Source organism: Leptosomus discolor, chromosome 3 (assembly GCF_034619465.1).
Source record: "Leptosomus discolor isolate bLepDis1 chromosome 3, bLepDis1.hap2, whole genome shotgun sequence".
Taxonomy (NCBI): domain Eukaryota; kingdom Metazoa; phylum Chordata; class Aves; order Leptosomiformes; family Leptosomidae; genus Leptosomus; species Leptosomus discolor.
Window position 1 is genome coordinate 4,767,907 of NC_141393.1, and position 13,871 is coordinate 4,781,777.

At 45.9% G+C, this 13,871-nt stretch overlaps 1 protein-coding gene and 1 non-coding gene across 2 annotated transcripts; one reads left to right on the plus strand and one right to left on the minus strand.

The window, feature by feature from the left end:
- Window positions 1–3,103: 3,103 nt before the first annotated feature.
- Window positions 3,104–12,863, minus strand: TBPL2 (TATA-box binding protein like 2). Its single transcript, XM_086463108.1, has 7 exons — window positions 12,813–12,863; window positions 9,406–9,812; window positions 8,355–8,442; window positions 7,588–7,679; window positions 6,543–6,710; window positions 4,891–4,985; window positions 3,104–3,183 (listed from the first exon to the last, which is right to left on the minus strand). The coding sequence occupies exons 1-7, from the start codon at window positions 12,861–12,863 to the stop codon at window positions 3,104–3,106; spliced, it is 981 nt and encodes a 326-aa protein (XP_086319234.1).
- TRNAG-UCC (transfer RNA glycine (anticodon UCC)) lies at window positions 12,670–12,741 on the plus strand. Its single transcript has one exon. It is a non-coding gene; the product is annotated as a tRNA-Gly (tRNA).
- Window positions 12,864–13,871: the final 1,008 nt, after the last annotated feature.

Genomic DNA, 13,871 nt, shown 5'->3' on the forward strand with positions numbered 1-13,871 from the left:
TTAAAAATAAAGATTTCGGTTTAACTAAACACACAGCCCGAGTCTGGCCGCCCGCAGCACCTGCTGAAGGGGGGGGGGGGGGGGGGGGGCTGCCCCTTCCCTGTGCCCGGGGGGGGGGGGGGGGGGGGGGGGCTGCCCCTTCCCTGTGCCCGGGGGGGGGAGGGGGCTGCCCCTTCCCTGTGCCCGGGGGGGGGGGGGGGGGGGGGCCTGCCCCTTCCCTGCGCCCGGCCAGGGGGCGATAATCGTAGCGTCGCCAAGGTTGGAAAAGACCTCCAAGATCATCCCGTCCAACCCTCAACCCAACACCACCATGCCCACTAAACCACATCCCCAAGTGCCACAGCTACACATTCTCTGAAGACCTCCAGGGATGGTGTCTCCACCACCTCCCTGGGCAGCCTGTGCCCTGTTTGACAGCTCTTTTGGTAAAGAAATTGTTCCTGATGTCCCATCTAAACCTCCCCTGGTGCAGCTTGAGGCCCTTTCTTGGTGGGCGAGCAGTGGTCAGGCAGCCCAGCTCCCCTGGGCTTAGTAAGGAAACTGGGCAATTTTCTTTGTGAAAGTAAAAAAACCCCACAAAAACATAAGCAGCATCCACTGCAGATCTGCCACGGTGCTTGCTGAAGTCCGTAGTAAGCAGCGTGGTTGTATTGTGCTTCCCAAGGTGCTGGGTGTTCAACACAGACCTCACCCAGGCACTGCTGGTGGGTAACCCAGGCGAGGCATTCGTTGGACTTGCCGGGTAGGACACCCTGACCAGCAGCAGGGCAGAGATGGGGCTCCAACTGCTGTGATCCTCATTGCAGTCCCAAGGGCACCAACTGCACCAGAGCCTGTCAATAACACTGCTGCACGGACTGTGTAATACCACAGTCAGTCCCTGTATTTACAATATCAAGAACAATTTGTGTAAGAGAAGTGGCAATTATTGATAAACAACCTTAAGAGTGACAGACTAGTTAGGTTTCCTCACACCCAGCTTCAAGGTCAGAGCCAGAATCAGGAGTTCGATATGATCTACTAGTACGTAGCAGCAGAGAGCCCGTACTCTGCCTCAAAATAGAGTGGGGAACATCAAACAATTAGAAGAGACAGAGTCCACAACAAGGCAAAATAACTTCAAGCAATAACCCCCTTCCAAAAAAATCCCACACCAAAACATGTCCCAGTTTAAAAAAAAAAAGAAGAGAATCCCAGCCTATATTGTTTCCCCTTCCTAGTGTGTTTAATTGCTACGAAACAGTAGCATGAACAGCACTACATAGGTGGAACCAGGATAGTTGTTTTGAAGACAAGAGTTACCGTAGAAAACATTAACTTAACTGGTAGCTCAGTCAAAAGGCACAGAGCCCATTTCTTATCTTTCAGCCTTCATCCATACTTTTAAAGAGCATTAACTTTGCTGGTGAAATTCTGTGGCAAGCTCTTAAATAAAATGCAATTTCTCAAAGAGGGCTCATCTTTGATAAACTTTTTCCAGCATCCCAGTAAGAGCAGGTCATTTTTCACTAGCAAAAGACAATTGTAACTCAAGCTTATCAGCTGTTATTACAGCTAAAGTGCAAATAAGAGTCCAGCCCATAGCTGTGGGAAGTCTGCAGTGTTAGAAAACAAACAGAAAAGTAAGCCTCTGTTTAGAATAGATTTGAGCGTGGAAATCCACAGTTTGACTGTGACAAAGAAACTGATAACATAGTTAAGACCAGTTTATCATAAGGAAGTGCATGAAGTTTTCCAAACTGCTTTTCCAGAGCAGCAAGGAGCTTCTTGTGAGCACTTGAGACATATTACAGACACAGAAGTTGCCATCACAGCCTCACTGAATCATAAACAAACTTGTGACAGCAAAGCCAAGCCCAGCAAGACTATGACACCCTGTTCTGTATTAAGCCATTGCCCATATTGTGTGTTTCCAGCAAGGACAGAGATAGCTTTTGGCCTGGGTTATGCTTAAGTCATCTAACAGCAACCTCTAGTGGCACAGGGAGTTTCTAGATTGATCTGTCCCATCTTCAGCAGGAAACAAGGGGAGGACACAAGACAAACCCCTGCAGCACTGAAGCCCTGTTCTGGAAAAAACCTCAACTTGCTCCCAGGGAATCATAGGAGGTACCAGAACAGTCAAGGGATGATCTTTACACTGTTCCTAGTCACGACACTACTCTGAGCATGACATCTTTTGCTAAGGAAGCCTTCAGTTCACTTGGAGATAAAGTACGAGAACCGCATCGTTTTAGCTGCAAAATTACCAAATTTGATGGTAGTGCCATTGGCTAAACTCTGGTTAAATAACCCAGATACAAAAAGCCTTGGGTGCTCAAGACTTAACTGTTTCCCTCAAGTCTGTTTTAAAGGCAGCTCCTAACCAACATGTTTTTGTCTGGGTGAAGCAACAAACTCCCATCATCTGAGGGGACTTCAGGAATACAGGTGGGTACCATTTCGTTAAAGTCTAATTTGCATAATGACAAACTAGACCATTTGCATAGTTACCCCTCCACCCACAGACTGTCAGAGGCCTTGAATGTCTTCTCTGTAAAAGGAGCACCAACACCATTGCACACAAGAGTTCACCCAACCGGTAGGGTCAGAGGGATTCAACAGATGTCCTCTGCAATCACTGTCTTCAAAACACTGAAATCAAGTCATGCTGGATTTTGTAAGATATATTGTAGGCAAAAAAATATATGTTTTGAGTTTAAACATGAAAATACTTCATCACAGGAGCTAGGTTTCAGTACATTTAAAGCTGAGGGTTTTGATAAAGCTAGTTTGAAGAGCAGTGTTGATTCACCTGTTCAACAGGGGAAAAGACACAGGGTTTCTATTACAAAATACTTTCAAGCACCACCTTAAATATGCATTCTATTAAAAGTACATTCATTTGGCAAATTTTTCAGCTTGCCAGGAGTTGTCAGAACTCAAGTGGATTACAGACAGCTAACCTGAAAGCTGAAAACCACAAACTAGGCATCAGCATTTGTAGCATTCAGAATAGCATCATTCACTTAATAATCCACAACTGGGTCCAGGAATACCCTCGCTTCTGTTCCATGCAGTAATACAAACCACTGTATTATTCTTAGTTGCTTTATAGACCATGTTATGCTGCTTTCTTGAAACCTTTTAGAATGGGGTAGATGTTCTCAAATGCCTCATAGATTTCAGAACGCTCTTTTGCTCCTAGAAAGAGATTTAGGAAAAAAAAAAACAAGAATTAACAGAGTGTTGAGAATAACTCAGTAACTCAGAATGCAACTCCAGCCTAATAACATCACAAACCATGAAGAAATGCAGGAGTTTAAAAGCAATTTATTGTTAGTTTAGGGCAGAATTTCTATCATACTTCTGCCACCTCACAAAGAGCAACTTCTAGCTTGCTTTGCTTTAACACTAGACTAGCTTTGTTTAATCTGGGGAACCAGAACAGGAGTTGGCTGTGCAAAACATTGGCTTTGGGTAAAAAAAAAAAAAAAAAAAAGCAGCTGAGACGAACCTTGGTGTTAGCTGCTTAACAGCAACAGCTCTGCCTGCTGGAAAGACAGAAATAAGAAATGAAGGGCATTTATTCCAGTATCAGAAGTTGAGCCACAGTTTGAGAACTCCCCTCGTCCAGTTCTGAGCAGCTTTTTTTATTTTTAAGCTTCGCTAGGGCACCTGCCATTTCAAAGCCAGGGTTTTTTTCCATTTTACTGCAAGCCTTTTTAATACCAGGTCCTGTACACCGACTGTATGGCAGCAGGCAGGAACATTCCTTGGCAGTGACACTCCTCTGCCATGCTAGTACAACAAACACGAGCTACAAGAAAACTGTGTTTAAGCGAACTAGCAGCTGGATTAAGCGCCACTCAGGATGAATGCGTAAACCTTTCCCTCAGAGAGCCCCACACTCAGACATGATTAATTCATCTGCATGACAACAACTTTCACTTTCAGAGGGAAAGTTACTTTCTTGATTGGGGAAAACCACCCTCACAGCTCAGCAAATTCAGCTTTGTCATTACAGTTGGGCCCAGCGTTCACAGAAGACTCACCTTGGTGCTTCTGGGCCTGCTGCACACTCAAGGGTGTTGCAGTGAGCGTACCCCAAAAATGGGAGCACCAGCAGAATGGAACTGGCCAGTATGATTTTACAGGACCCAAGAAGAAGGTGGGGGGACATTGGAGGGGGAAGCATTGAAGCTTGGTACCAGGTGCTCTGTTCTTCAGTTAGCTGAGCTCATTCGTGACTTAGGATTGCAAGAGTCTCTGGCTAAGGCAGGCGCTTCTCTTTTGTGGTTCCCACACCTCAGAGCTGCATTGTGAACATACATACAGCACCCAGCTCCTCTGGGAACAAGTACCATTTACCTTGCAGTACATCTGATTAAAAGTATTTTCATGAGCTTTACAAAAGACAGTGTTAGGAACATGCACTCGGGAATTCAACTTTTTTGGACACGGGATCTGAGGCAGAGATACCAGCTGAGCGCACTTACTCAGCAAGGCTTTTGCCTCAGGAGTGTTTTGCCAAACAGTCTGGAACAAGTTCTTACATCTCCACCCTTTCCTCTAATAATCCCTGCTAAATGTTGTCAGTGAAGTGTTTTAAGAAGTTTGCTTCCTGTCCAAGCAATTTTAAATTGCTTGTTGTGATATTCGTATTTAAGTGACTGAGTAGTTACTAGCCTGTCAGCATCCTGTTGGGATTCTGTACATGACACAAAGCATTATGCTTTGAACAGCATAAAGGCACTCAAGTTTAACAGAATGGAAATCTGCATGCACTAGGCATTAAAGAGATCACCAAGTGGCTCTACTGTGGCAAGATATTAGTTTAGCTAATGTTCAATTTAAATGGTTTCTCAGAAGATGTGGTAGCACTTGGTTACACAGAGGGAGACCACTCACCGGTCAGTACAACTTTTCCAGACACAAAGATAAGCAGCACTATCCTTGGTTTGACCATCCTATAAATAAGGCCAGGAAATAGTTCGGGTTCGTAGCTGTTTCAAAGCAAGCAAGTAAGATTAGTAAAATGCAAATACCATGTTGCATGCATCAAGTGCTCTTTTATTACACTAGCAGAGTAATTAAATCCACAGATTTTAGCTAGCTGCCCAGAGAAAGGCAGATCAGGTTTTAGACATCTTCAAGAGAAACCTGGTAATCCAAGCTGGGAGCAGTTCTTCATGCTTACTTTTATAGACTTCTAAGCCACTTCTGAGTGTGGTTTTCCATAGCATTGAAACCATTATTGTAATCTTCAAACAGTACTCAAATCCTTCTTAGTCTGCAAAGAGCCTTTATCAGGAAGCATCTTGTGCAGCTAAGATAAGATGAGAGATAAGTGAATCTTTAATATATATTTAGTCCCCAGATTAAATGCAAAATAGTAAAAGCAGTGCTAATAAGAGACACAATTAATTTAGATTTTGTCAGTGCCCAAATCTTCACCCTTTCCTGAGTGATGGCAATAACTAGTTCTGAACAAGCCCATCTTAAAGGCACAGCATGCCCATCACTCCGCTCCAGGTTTCCAGCAAATTGATGGCTAATAGACATCCAGACAGAAAGAACCAGAGCCATACCCCAGGAACACACTATATTTTCAGTTCTGTGTTTTGCAGCTGCAGCCCCACTTCATTCTGGAAGGTTAGAAACCTTATCCTTGCAGAAAGGCATCTGGCTTGACAGGAGTTAAGAGGCCCGCTTAGTATTAAAGCTTCACGGTGGAGCAAGGGCATAGACCAAGTTCAAGTAGCTTAAGAGCTGCTTCAATTAAACCTGAAGTATTTAATCAAGATTTGTTATTTTCCTATCAACATGGTCTACAGCAAAGAAAAATACCCACTAAGGTCTGATACTGCACTTGGCAGTAACAGGAGACTAGTGAAGTTGTGATCACCGACACTGCTCCGTTTGATGGAAATCTCTGGTGCACAGCAACACCAAAGATTGCGTGGACAGTACTCATGGCCAAAGAAAAGCTTTCACAAAAGAGACTCTCTTCATTAACCAACTAAGTGAAGAACCCAGGAGCTTCTTGCAGTTCTTCAGCCCTTCATCTTCACCAGATCTAACGTACCCCAGAAGTGGCTGAACACTTGCCTAGTATGCTCTCAGGTGCAAGGTTTCTAAAGCTGGCGTCTGTGGTGTCCCCGCAAGGAGAAAGCAGCGAACGCCACGCAGGAGGGCAATTTAGAAGAGCCCTTCACTGTTGAATTGTGTCAGTCACGGTTTCAGGCACTGGAAGTTTTATTGCTGGCTGCTGTACGTCAGCCTGGCAATTAAGCAGAGGGTCACAGTGGCCTGTGCCCTGCTCAGAACAGGAGTTATTGCAGAAGATAAACCTTACTATCTTTATTGTAACACACGGCGCCTACAGCCACTTCATGCTTGCTGAACCAGTGAGCATGTCTTTCGGCGAGCAAAAGGCACGCTTGATATTCGGTGTCTGGTTAATTATTACTCTTTTGCCAAGCTTGTACAGCCTCCGAATTTGAGTCTGTTTGCAGCTTACAAAGACACTGCTCCAAGTTGTAACTCTGCCTTCCACATACCTGCTGAACTGCTGGTGAGTGAGCACCAAGCCTTCCAGCCGGATGGGGAACCTCACATCACAGCTCCCAACCATGTTCTGTATCTTGAAGTCCAGGAACTTGGCAGGGAACCCAAGCTTCTGCACCACGCGTGCGTACTTCCTGGCTGCGAGCCGTGATTGCTCTTCGCTGAAGCAAGAGCAGAAGGGGAAAAGCAGCTTTGATTAGTGCTTTCTTCTCCTCTCAAGCTGGAAGTCAGTTTGGAGCCACCACCATGCTAATCTGTCCTCCAGAAAAAGATAGGCTTACTGCTTAGGATAGCCTCTACCCACAGAACCACTTCAGTGAGCTAAAAGGAAAAAGGCACTTTGTCATTCACTTCCCTGTGGTGTGTTTGAGCACACTGGAGCACGTTGCATCACCCAGAAGCTCCCCTCTTTAGAGGTTTCTTGGTTCCTTAAAACAGTTGCTCAGAGTTGATCCAAGAGGTAAACTATACAAGGCACCAGTACAATCACGTTGCTAGTTTGGGATGGTGGTAAGGGTTGGAGAAGGGGTATCCTAAGCTGTGAGTTAATGCATTATCTCACTGACAGTTTAGGAATATAAAAAGCAAAGGCAGCTGATGAACTTGAGGAAAAGAGCTTCCAAGCACAGAAATAATCTTTGCTTTTCTCCAATTCCCATTTTCTCTAGAGGCAGATGTGTTGACTAGTGAATACAGACAGCCGAAGAGAGACTTGGCAGACACAAGTTATGTCCTAACTCACTTTAAAGACAGTGAGACAGGCAAATAACCCCTTAACAATTCCTGGGCATTTTAGCAGCTTTTCTGCTAATGTCTGCTCAGCTCCATTTATATTCAGGGACAGAAACACACAATTCAGTAATTACTAAACTGCTGTCATGAAGAAAGCGAGACATTTTTCAATACTGGCACTTCATCTTTTCCTTGCAATTATGACAGCCCTTTGCTAGATAATTTAAATGAGGTTTGCTGTCATTTTTCATCAACATATGAACATAGCTGCAAGAGCCAGACCTTAGAGGGAAGAAAAAAAAATACCTTTTTGCTCCAGTGCAGACCATTTTTCCTGAACTGAAGATGAGGGCTGTTGTTCGCGGTTCCCTGATTCTCATGATCACAGCAGCAAACCTCTACAAATTCAAAGGAAGACCTCAGTCTGGATGAGAGACTTCGCTGGAACCATATTGCTGTTCATTCTTTCAAGAATTGTCACTTTCAAAGCTCAACACACCATGCATTTACTTTGTAAAAGCGTTTATTTACCCCCCTGAAGTTATTTTCCACCCCACTAGGACCAGGAGGCTCAAGACTAGAGTCACAGGACCACTGCCTTGTCCCTTACATTTTGTTGAGCAGTCTGGAGTCACATCTAGAATTACTCCTAGCGAGGTTTTTATGCTCTAGGCCACTTGCTAAAAGTATCATGCAATACCAGTTCAGCTCCAGTAATTCTCTTTCCTTCAGTCAGGAATTCCAGGGCAGATCTTTCCTCCCCCCTCCCAGTGAGCACTACTTGAGCCATTTCAGCTGGGGGTAGCTGGCCACAGGTGGGAGAGTTCATCTCCTTTCTTAAATAGCTTGGTAACATCTCATTGCTGGGGCTTTATTGAAAGAAAACAATCTCCATGTGGTCCCCTGGATTTCTTTTAATCTAACAGGCCCAAGTTACAGACTTACAACTTTCCCCCGTGGGTTAAGACAGCGCTATTAGAAAAAGTACAAAGCTTATGGTGAATTTGTACAGGAGAATCCATCAGCACTGAGAAGGGGAAGGGAGGGCAAAGCTTTGAGTCCTTAAGATTTACCTTTGGGTTATACTCCGCATTTCTGGCGTGCAGAGCTATGTTCTTCAGATCTAGTTTACAGGCCAAGTTTACAGTCGACACTATATTCCTGAGGAACGAGAGGGGAATTTTCTTATTGCAAAAGCAAGCCACTGCAGAGCCAACCCCCAGTATTATTAGCTTAATGTGAAGTCACACTCCAATTAATAACTGCCATCAACTAATTTCCTGCCCACCTCTTTCCCACTCTAGCATTAAGCTACTTTTGGCAAAGCTTAAGCAATTCAATCCCAAAATTACAGTTTCTGAGGTATGAAAGGTACGAAATTATTAGTCCCTGAATGCTAAGTTTGTCTTCCAATAACTACATCACTGAAGTCTTTTGCAGCTTTGGATTGAACCATTACTAAGTATTTACAGAGTTACTACAGCACCATTACTAGACAGGACACAATCAATGAGGCCAGAATTTCCCACACTTCTTTTGATGCCCCTTTTCCCTTGCTCAGCTTAGCCTGTTTCTGCTCTCAGAAAAGCAGACTGCCATCTTTAAACCCCTGGAGTCTGCTGTCATCCTTTATATCCTTTTTTTCTGTGAGAGATCCTCCTTTGCAAGTATTCCTGTCTTTTTATCCCTCAGACTGAAGTAAATAGCAATCCCTACTATAAATATATATGAATAATTTCTACCAAACACTTCTCCCTTTGAGCAACTTCGTCTCCTGTCTCATCTTCCCCCTTCACAAGCCAGAGGCATTTCAGATACTCACCCAGCATGTTTATCAAATCCACTCTCCCCTGTTTTGCTAAGCTGGGTGTTGTTCTGTGCCACTTCCATTTTTGTGTTGCGCTGATCAGCACAGCATCCAGTTGCCTTCCAATATTGTCGGTTCATTTGCTCCACCTCTCCTCAAAGAGAAATAACTGCCCCCCTAGTTTTTCGAGTGGGCTTATTTAAGACCAAACCACACTTGTTACGTTCTCTAAGTGAGAAGTCAGAGGAGTACCTTGCAGTTTAAGCAAAACCATGACTATTACATATGCTACATATACAATCCATACATAAACTTACTGTAACTGAGGAACTATGCCAGAGCTTTCTGATGCAGGTGTCATGGGGGTCATAGGAGTCATTGGTGTCAGAGGAAGACACGCACCAGATGCTTCAGGAGATGGTTGAGTCGCATCTGGGTAGGACAAGCTGCTTCCATCCACAAAGGCACCGCTGTCCTCATGTCTTGATATTGACCCATCAAGCTCTTTTTGCATTTCATGACCATCTTCAAATAGATACTGTTCTTTGTTATCTTGGGTAATATCTGGAAGAAAGCTGAGATCCACAGAGGAGAAGTCGGTAGGAAGCTCTTTGGGCTGATTAAATTGAGAACCAAACAACACATCTTCGGTTGTTTCAATTGGAAGGTCCACATCATAAGGGCTCATGGAAGTAAGGAGCTGAGGACTAGTTGAGAGGTCATCCTTGAATTAAGGAAAAGTGTCATTGTATTAAAAACATTTCCTTTAACTGGGAGACTAAATTAAGATTAATCTTCTATTCAATGAGGATGTCAAGATAATTTTTCCCCATACATATTACAGCAAAGAATAGTCTTAAGATTTGAAAGTGCATTGTTTGCTTGTCTGTCAGCATATCAACATCCAGGTAACTTCGGTACTGGAGATATGCATTTCCCCACCACACTTCAAAGGCAGCCTAGAACACTCCTGCAATACCACGGACTGAGAAGTGCTACAAACCTTCGGCAGTGACCGGAGGTACAACATTGGCACTTTGCCCTTCACAGCCATTTTCGTGCCTCAGTCATCCACATCACCAACATAATTGCTCATGAGTTTTTCCAAGGAAGACAGCTGGCATTTTCTGGCTGGCTTTAACTCCCAGTCGCTATATTACAATTTCCTCTCCCTGCTACCAGGGGACGGTGTCAGTGTTGTGTTGGATTTGTGCAACAGAGGGCAGCAGCTCACAGAATCACGAGCGGTTTGTTCTTTCAGCTGCAGGAGGTCACCAGGCTAATTTAAGTGAGACACAGTCAGCAAAGCCAGCATCGTTTCCCAGATCAAGCGTGCCACATACCTGCAAGCAAGCTCTTGCATACTAATGCCCTTCTTTATCAGATATTTATTATTAAAAGCTATTTAAAAGGCAGCATAATATCAAGGAGGTAAGAGTTTAAAGCATTTATTCCCTTCTCCATTAGAGCATAAGCCTGTAGTTAGTGAAAACCTTCTTCCAAGAAGGTGGTTTCTGCCAACACCCACAGCAGGTGACAGCTTGGACTAGAGGATCCACACAAGAGGCTGTGTGTTCATTTAGGCATTTTTGTCCTCGAGAGCCAAAAGGACTTGGAAAGTCCAAGCACATATCAGAGCAGGGAGCAGTGCAGCGGACCGAGGCCCTTGAGTTGGCAGCAACTGCCTGAGCTCCAGCGGGAGCAGGTTTTCCAGATCAGTGCTTTGCAGCCCTGAGCTAGTGCTGCTCCATGTCCTGTGCTAGTCAGCTCGCTTAGCAACGCAACCGTGCACACGGGGAGATCACGGCTCCTACTTTGCAGTATGTTTGCCTGTAGACACTTGGAAAACTCTTACTAAGTGACAAGTCCTCCCAGAGAACCCTGACTAGCTTGGGTATAGATGCGAGCAGGTCTAGCTCTGAAAACATGATGAGCACCTAGGTCCAAAACTGTTTTGAAAACTGACTTTTAGAAGCAGAGCCCCGTGTGAGATCAGTTGGGGCAGAGTGCTGCTGAATAAGACTAGGTACTCCTTAATCCCTTGGCTCTTTGGAAAACAGGATCCAAGGGCGCTATCTGAGACTTAAGAGGTCAGGTACAAACGTATTAACAGTTACAAGTCACAGTATACTATGGAATAGCTAAAATACTTCCATTTTAAATAGCTATTTTTCAAGTTAGCAGCAGGAGAAGGAAGGCACAGTCTCTGCAGGACCTCCAGTGGATTAAAGCTTAGCTGTACAGGAGCTAATTGGGAAAAGTTTTGTACAAACTGTGATGCAAAGACGATACCGAAAAAAGCCTCATCGCTGCAAGCCTGTAGGACCACTCACACATCATACTAAGGGGCATCAGCAAATGCAATAAATACAACAGTCAACCCCCCCCTCCACCCCCCCAGTTTATGACATCACTTAAAGAAATAAGCTGATGGAGAAATGAGTGTTATGTGAGGCTGGAAGTATTAAACAGCTGTAAAACAAATGGAAAAAAGTAACAGAAAGTAAACTGCGTAGAGTAGGTAGAAACAGAAAGCAAATATTCCTTTCTCATCAGGTTTCCATGTAACTGGTCTGGGAAAAAGCCCTTACAGGGTTAAGCGCTGGGGAAGATTGCCTTCGTGTCAGACAGATGCTCAGAGGCTGTGAAAGGGGGCACAAGACCATGTTTATATTGGGCTGGCTGCCAAGGGTTATTGCTATAGACTCTAGGTTAATTAACTTCACTGAAGGCCCCATCAACTGCATAGCTTTGGACATCTCCCAGCAGCTCCAGGAAGGAGATTTCACACATAGATCCTGTCTGAGATCACTAAGTTTGGGGCAGCTTGAGGGGAAACGGCCATTTTGACTTCCACTGCAGGAGTCCTGCAACCCAGGTAAATAAAATCCAGCTGCTCTAAGCCACAGACTTAGATTGTTTTGTTTTTTTTTTTTCTTTCTGCAGTGGTATCTCAGACATGTGCTATTATCAAGTCTCCCAACAAGCCTGAAATATAAAAAAGCTCAGTAGCATTTGTAAAATCCTGGTTATACCTCACCACATTATCATGCTTTGTAGGGCCATATTCAGAGGGCTTTACTGGCTGCCACTAGGAGGTCTCTGGATTTAAACACCCATTTTCTGAGCTGAAAAGTAGTTTATAACAGGATGCACATAAAGAATTGGTGTTCCCTGGGTGAAGATGATGCTCAGTTGCAGAGTCCAGCCCTCTCCTAGTCCCTCACCCTATTGCCTCTGCAGCCATCCGAGACCAGCAGGGCTGTTACAAATACCAAAAAAAAAAAATTTTTACAAGCATTTACGAACCAGCACGAAGAGATCAGACCCTCCTGCACCCTCAGTGCCCCCGTCCACAGGCAGGTCTCCCAAACCGCGCCCCATAGCACGGGGTTAAACGCAGCAGCGCCCCTTTTACAGCAGAGAGACCCTCCCGGGCTCCTCCATGCTCCCAGCAGCTCAGTGCTCCCCCATGCGAGGCAGGGCTGGAGGGGGCACCCCGGTATCCCCCCGTCTCCCCTGGGCGAAGCGCGGCGGGGCCGATGCAGTTCAGCCTCGGGGAGAAAAACTGCATCACCGCGGCGTTGGTGGTATAGTGGTGAGCATAGCTGCCTTCCAAGCAGTTGACCCGGGTTCGATTCCCGGCCAACGCAGTTAAATTTTCTCATTTCCCCTCCTTTTTTTTTTTTTTTTTCTTCTCCCCTTCATTATTTTCCCTCCCTACCTGCCCGTCGCAGTGCTCCAGGTACCGCTCCAGCGGCGACGCGCCGTCCATGGGCGCAGCCGCCCGCCCGGGCCCCCCAACACCGCCCCCGGGCCCGGCTTTAACCCCAGGGGGGCAGGTGCGGCTCGTCAGCGGGTGTTAAATCCCCGGGCGCCGCCGTCCCTCCCGGCTGGGGGATTGACCTCCATCAAAGGGCCTTTGGGCCTGTCACCTGCGGGCCAGAGAAATTGGGGTGCTCTCCCGGGCTTTACACAGACCTCCAACCTGTTCCTGAGCTCCCCTGAGCCCGCTCCCCTCTGTGGGGCTGGAGGTAAACGGGGAGTCGGAGCTGTGGCTTAGACCTTACAAAGAAAACGCTTCACTTCTAGCTTTTTAGCGAGCGTAAGGTGCCCTTAATTTCTCCCACCTGCCTCATTGTGACTGCAATAAGGCACATCTGGTGCTTTGAGAGGAGCCCCAGTCCAAAATTCTAAGCCAAACTTGCAATGAAATGGCCTGTTCACAGCTGGGCCAATGCTGCTTCGAAGGAGGAAGCCGTTAGCCCTCCCATTCACTGCTGTCCTCCCCTTGCAGACATCTTTCCCACCCGTGTCTCTGTTTCTGACCCTTCTGAGCGATGATTTAAGGCCATTCCCTTTTGAAAAGACTTGTGTGGGGAGTCTGGGTGGGAGGCAGCGTGTCCCCAGGAGGGAGTTTGTGTCGTTCCTCGCTGATCACCGCTGCGGGAGTCCCACGCTGCCGACGCAGCTCGGCTTGGGCGCTGCTTGACTTGACGCCAGCGGTTGCTGCCTGACTTGTTCCTTCTCTCCTGTCCTGTCGCTGCATGGTGATGGATGGTTGAATTTCTGTGAAGGCGCAGCTGGGAACACATCCCTGTCCCTGTGTGAGCTGGTGGATGCGCTGACTGCCATGATCAATGCGCTTACTGCTCTGCTCAATAGGACTTTGCTTTCTGCTGTGAGATTTGCTTGCAAACGGTTAGCTGAAGAAAACCTTTGGAAGAAGATGTCAAAAGCCAGGCATGCAGCGTTGCTTTGGGAGGTGCTGCCAGGCTCTTCT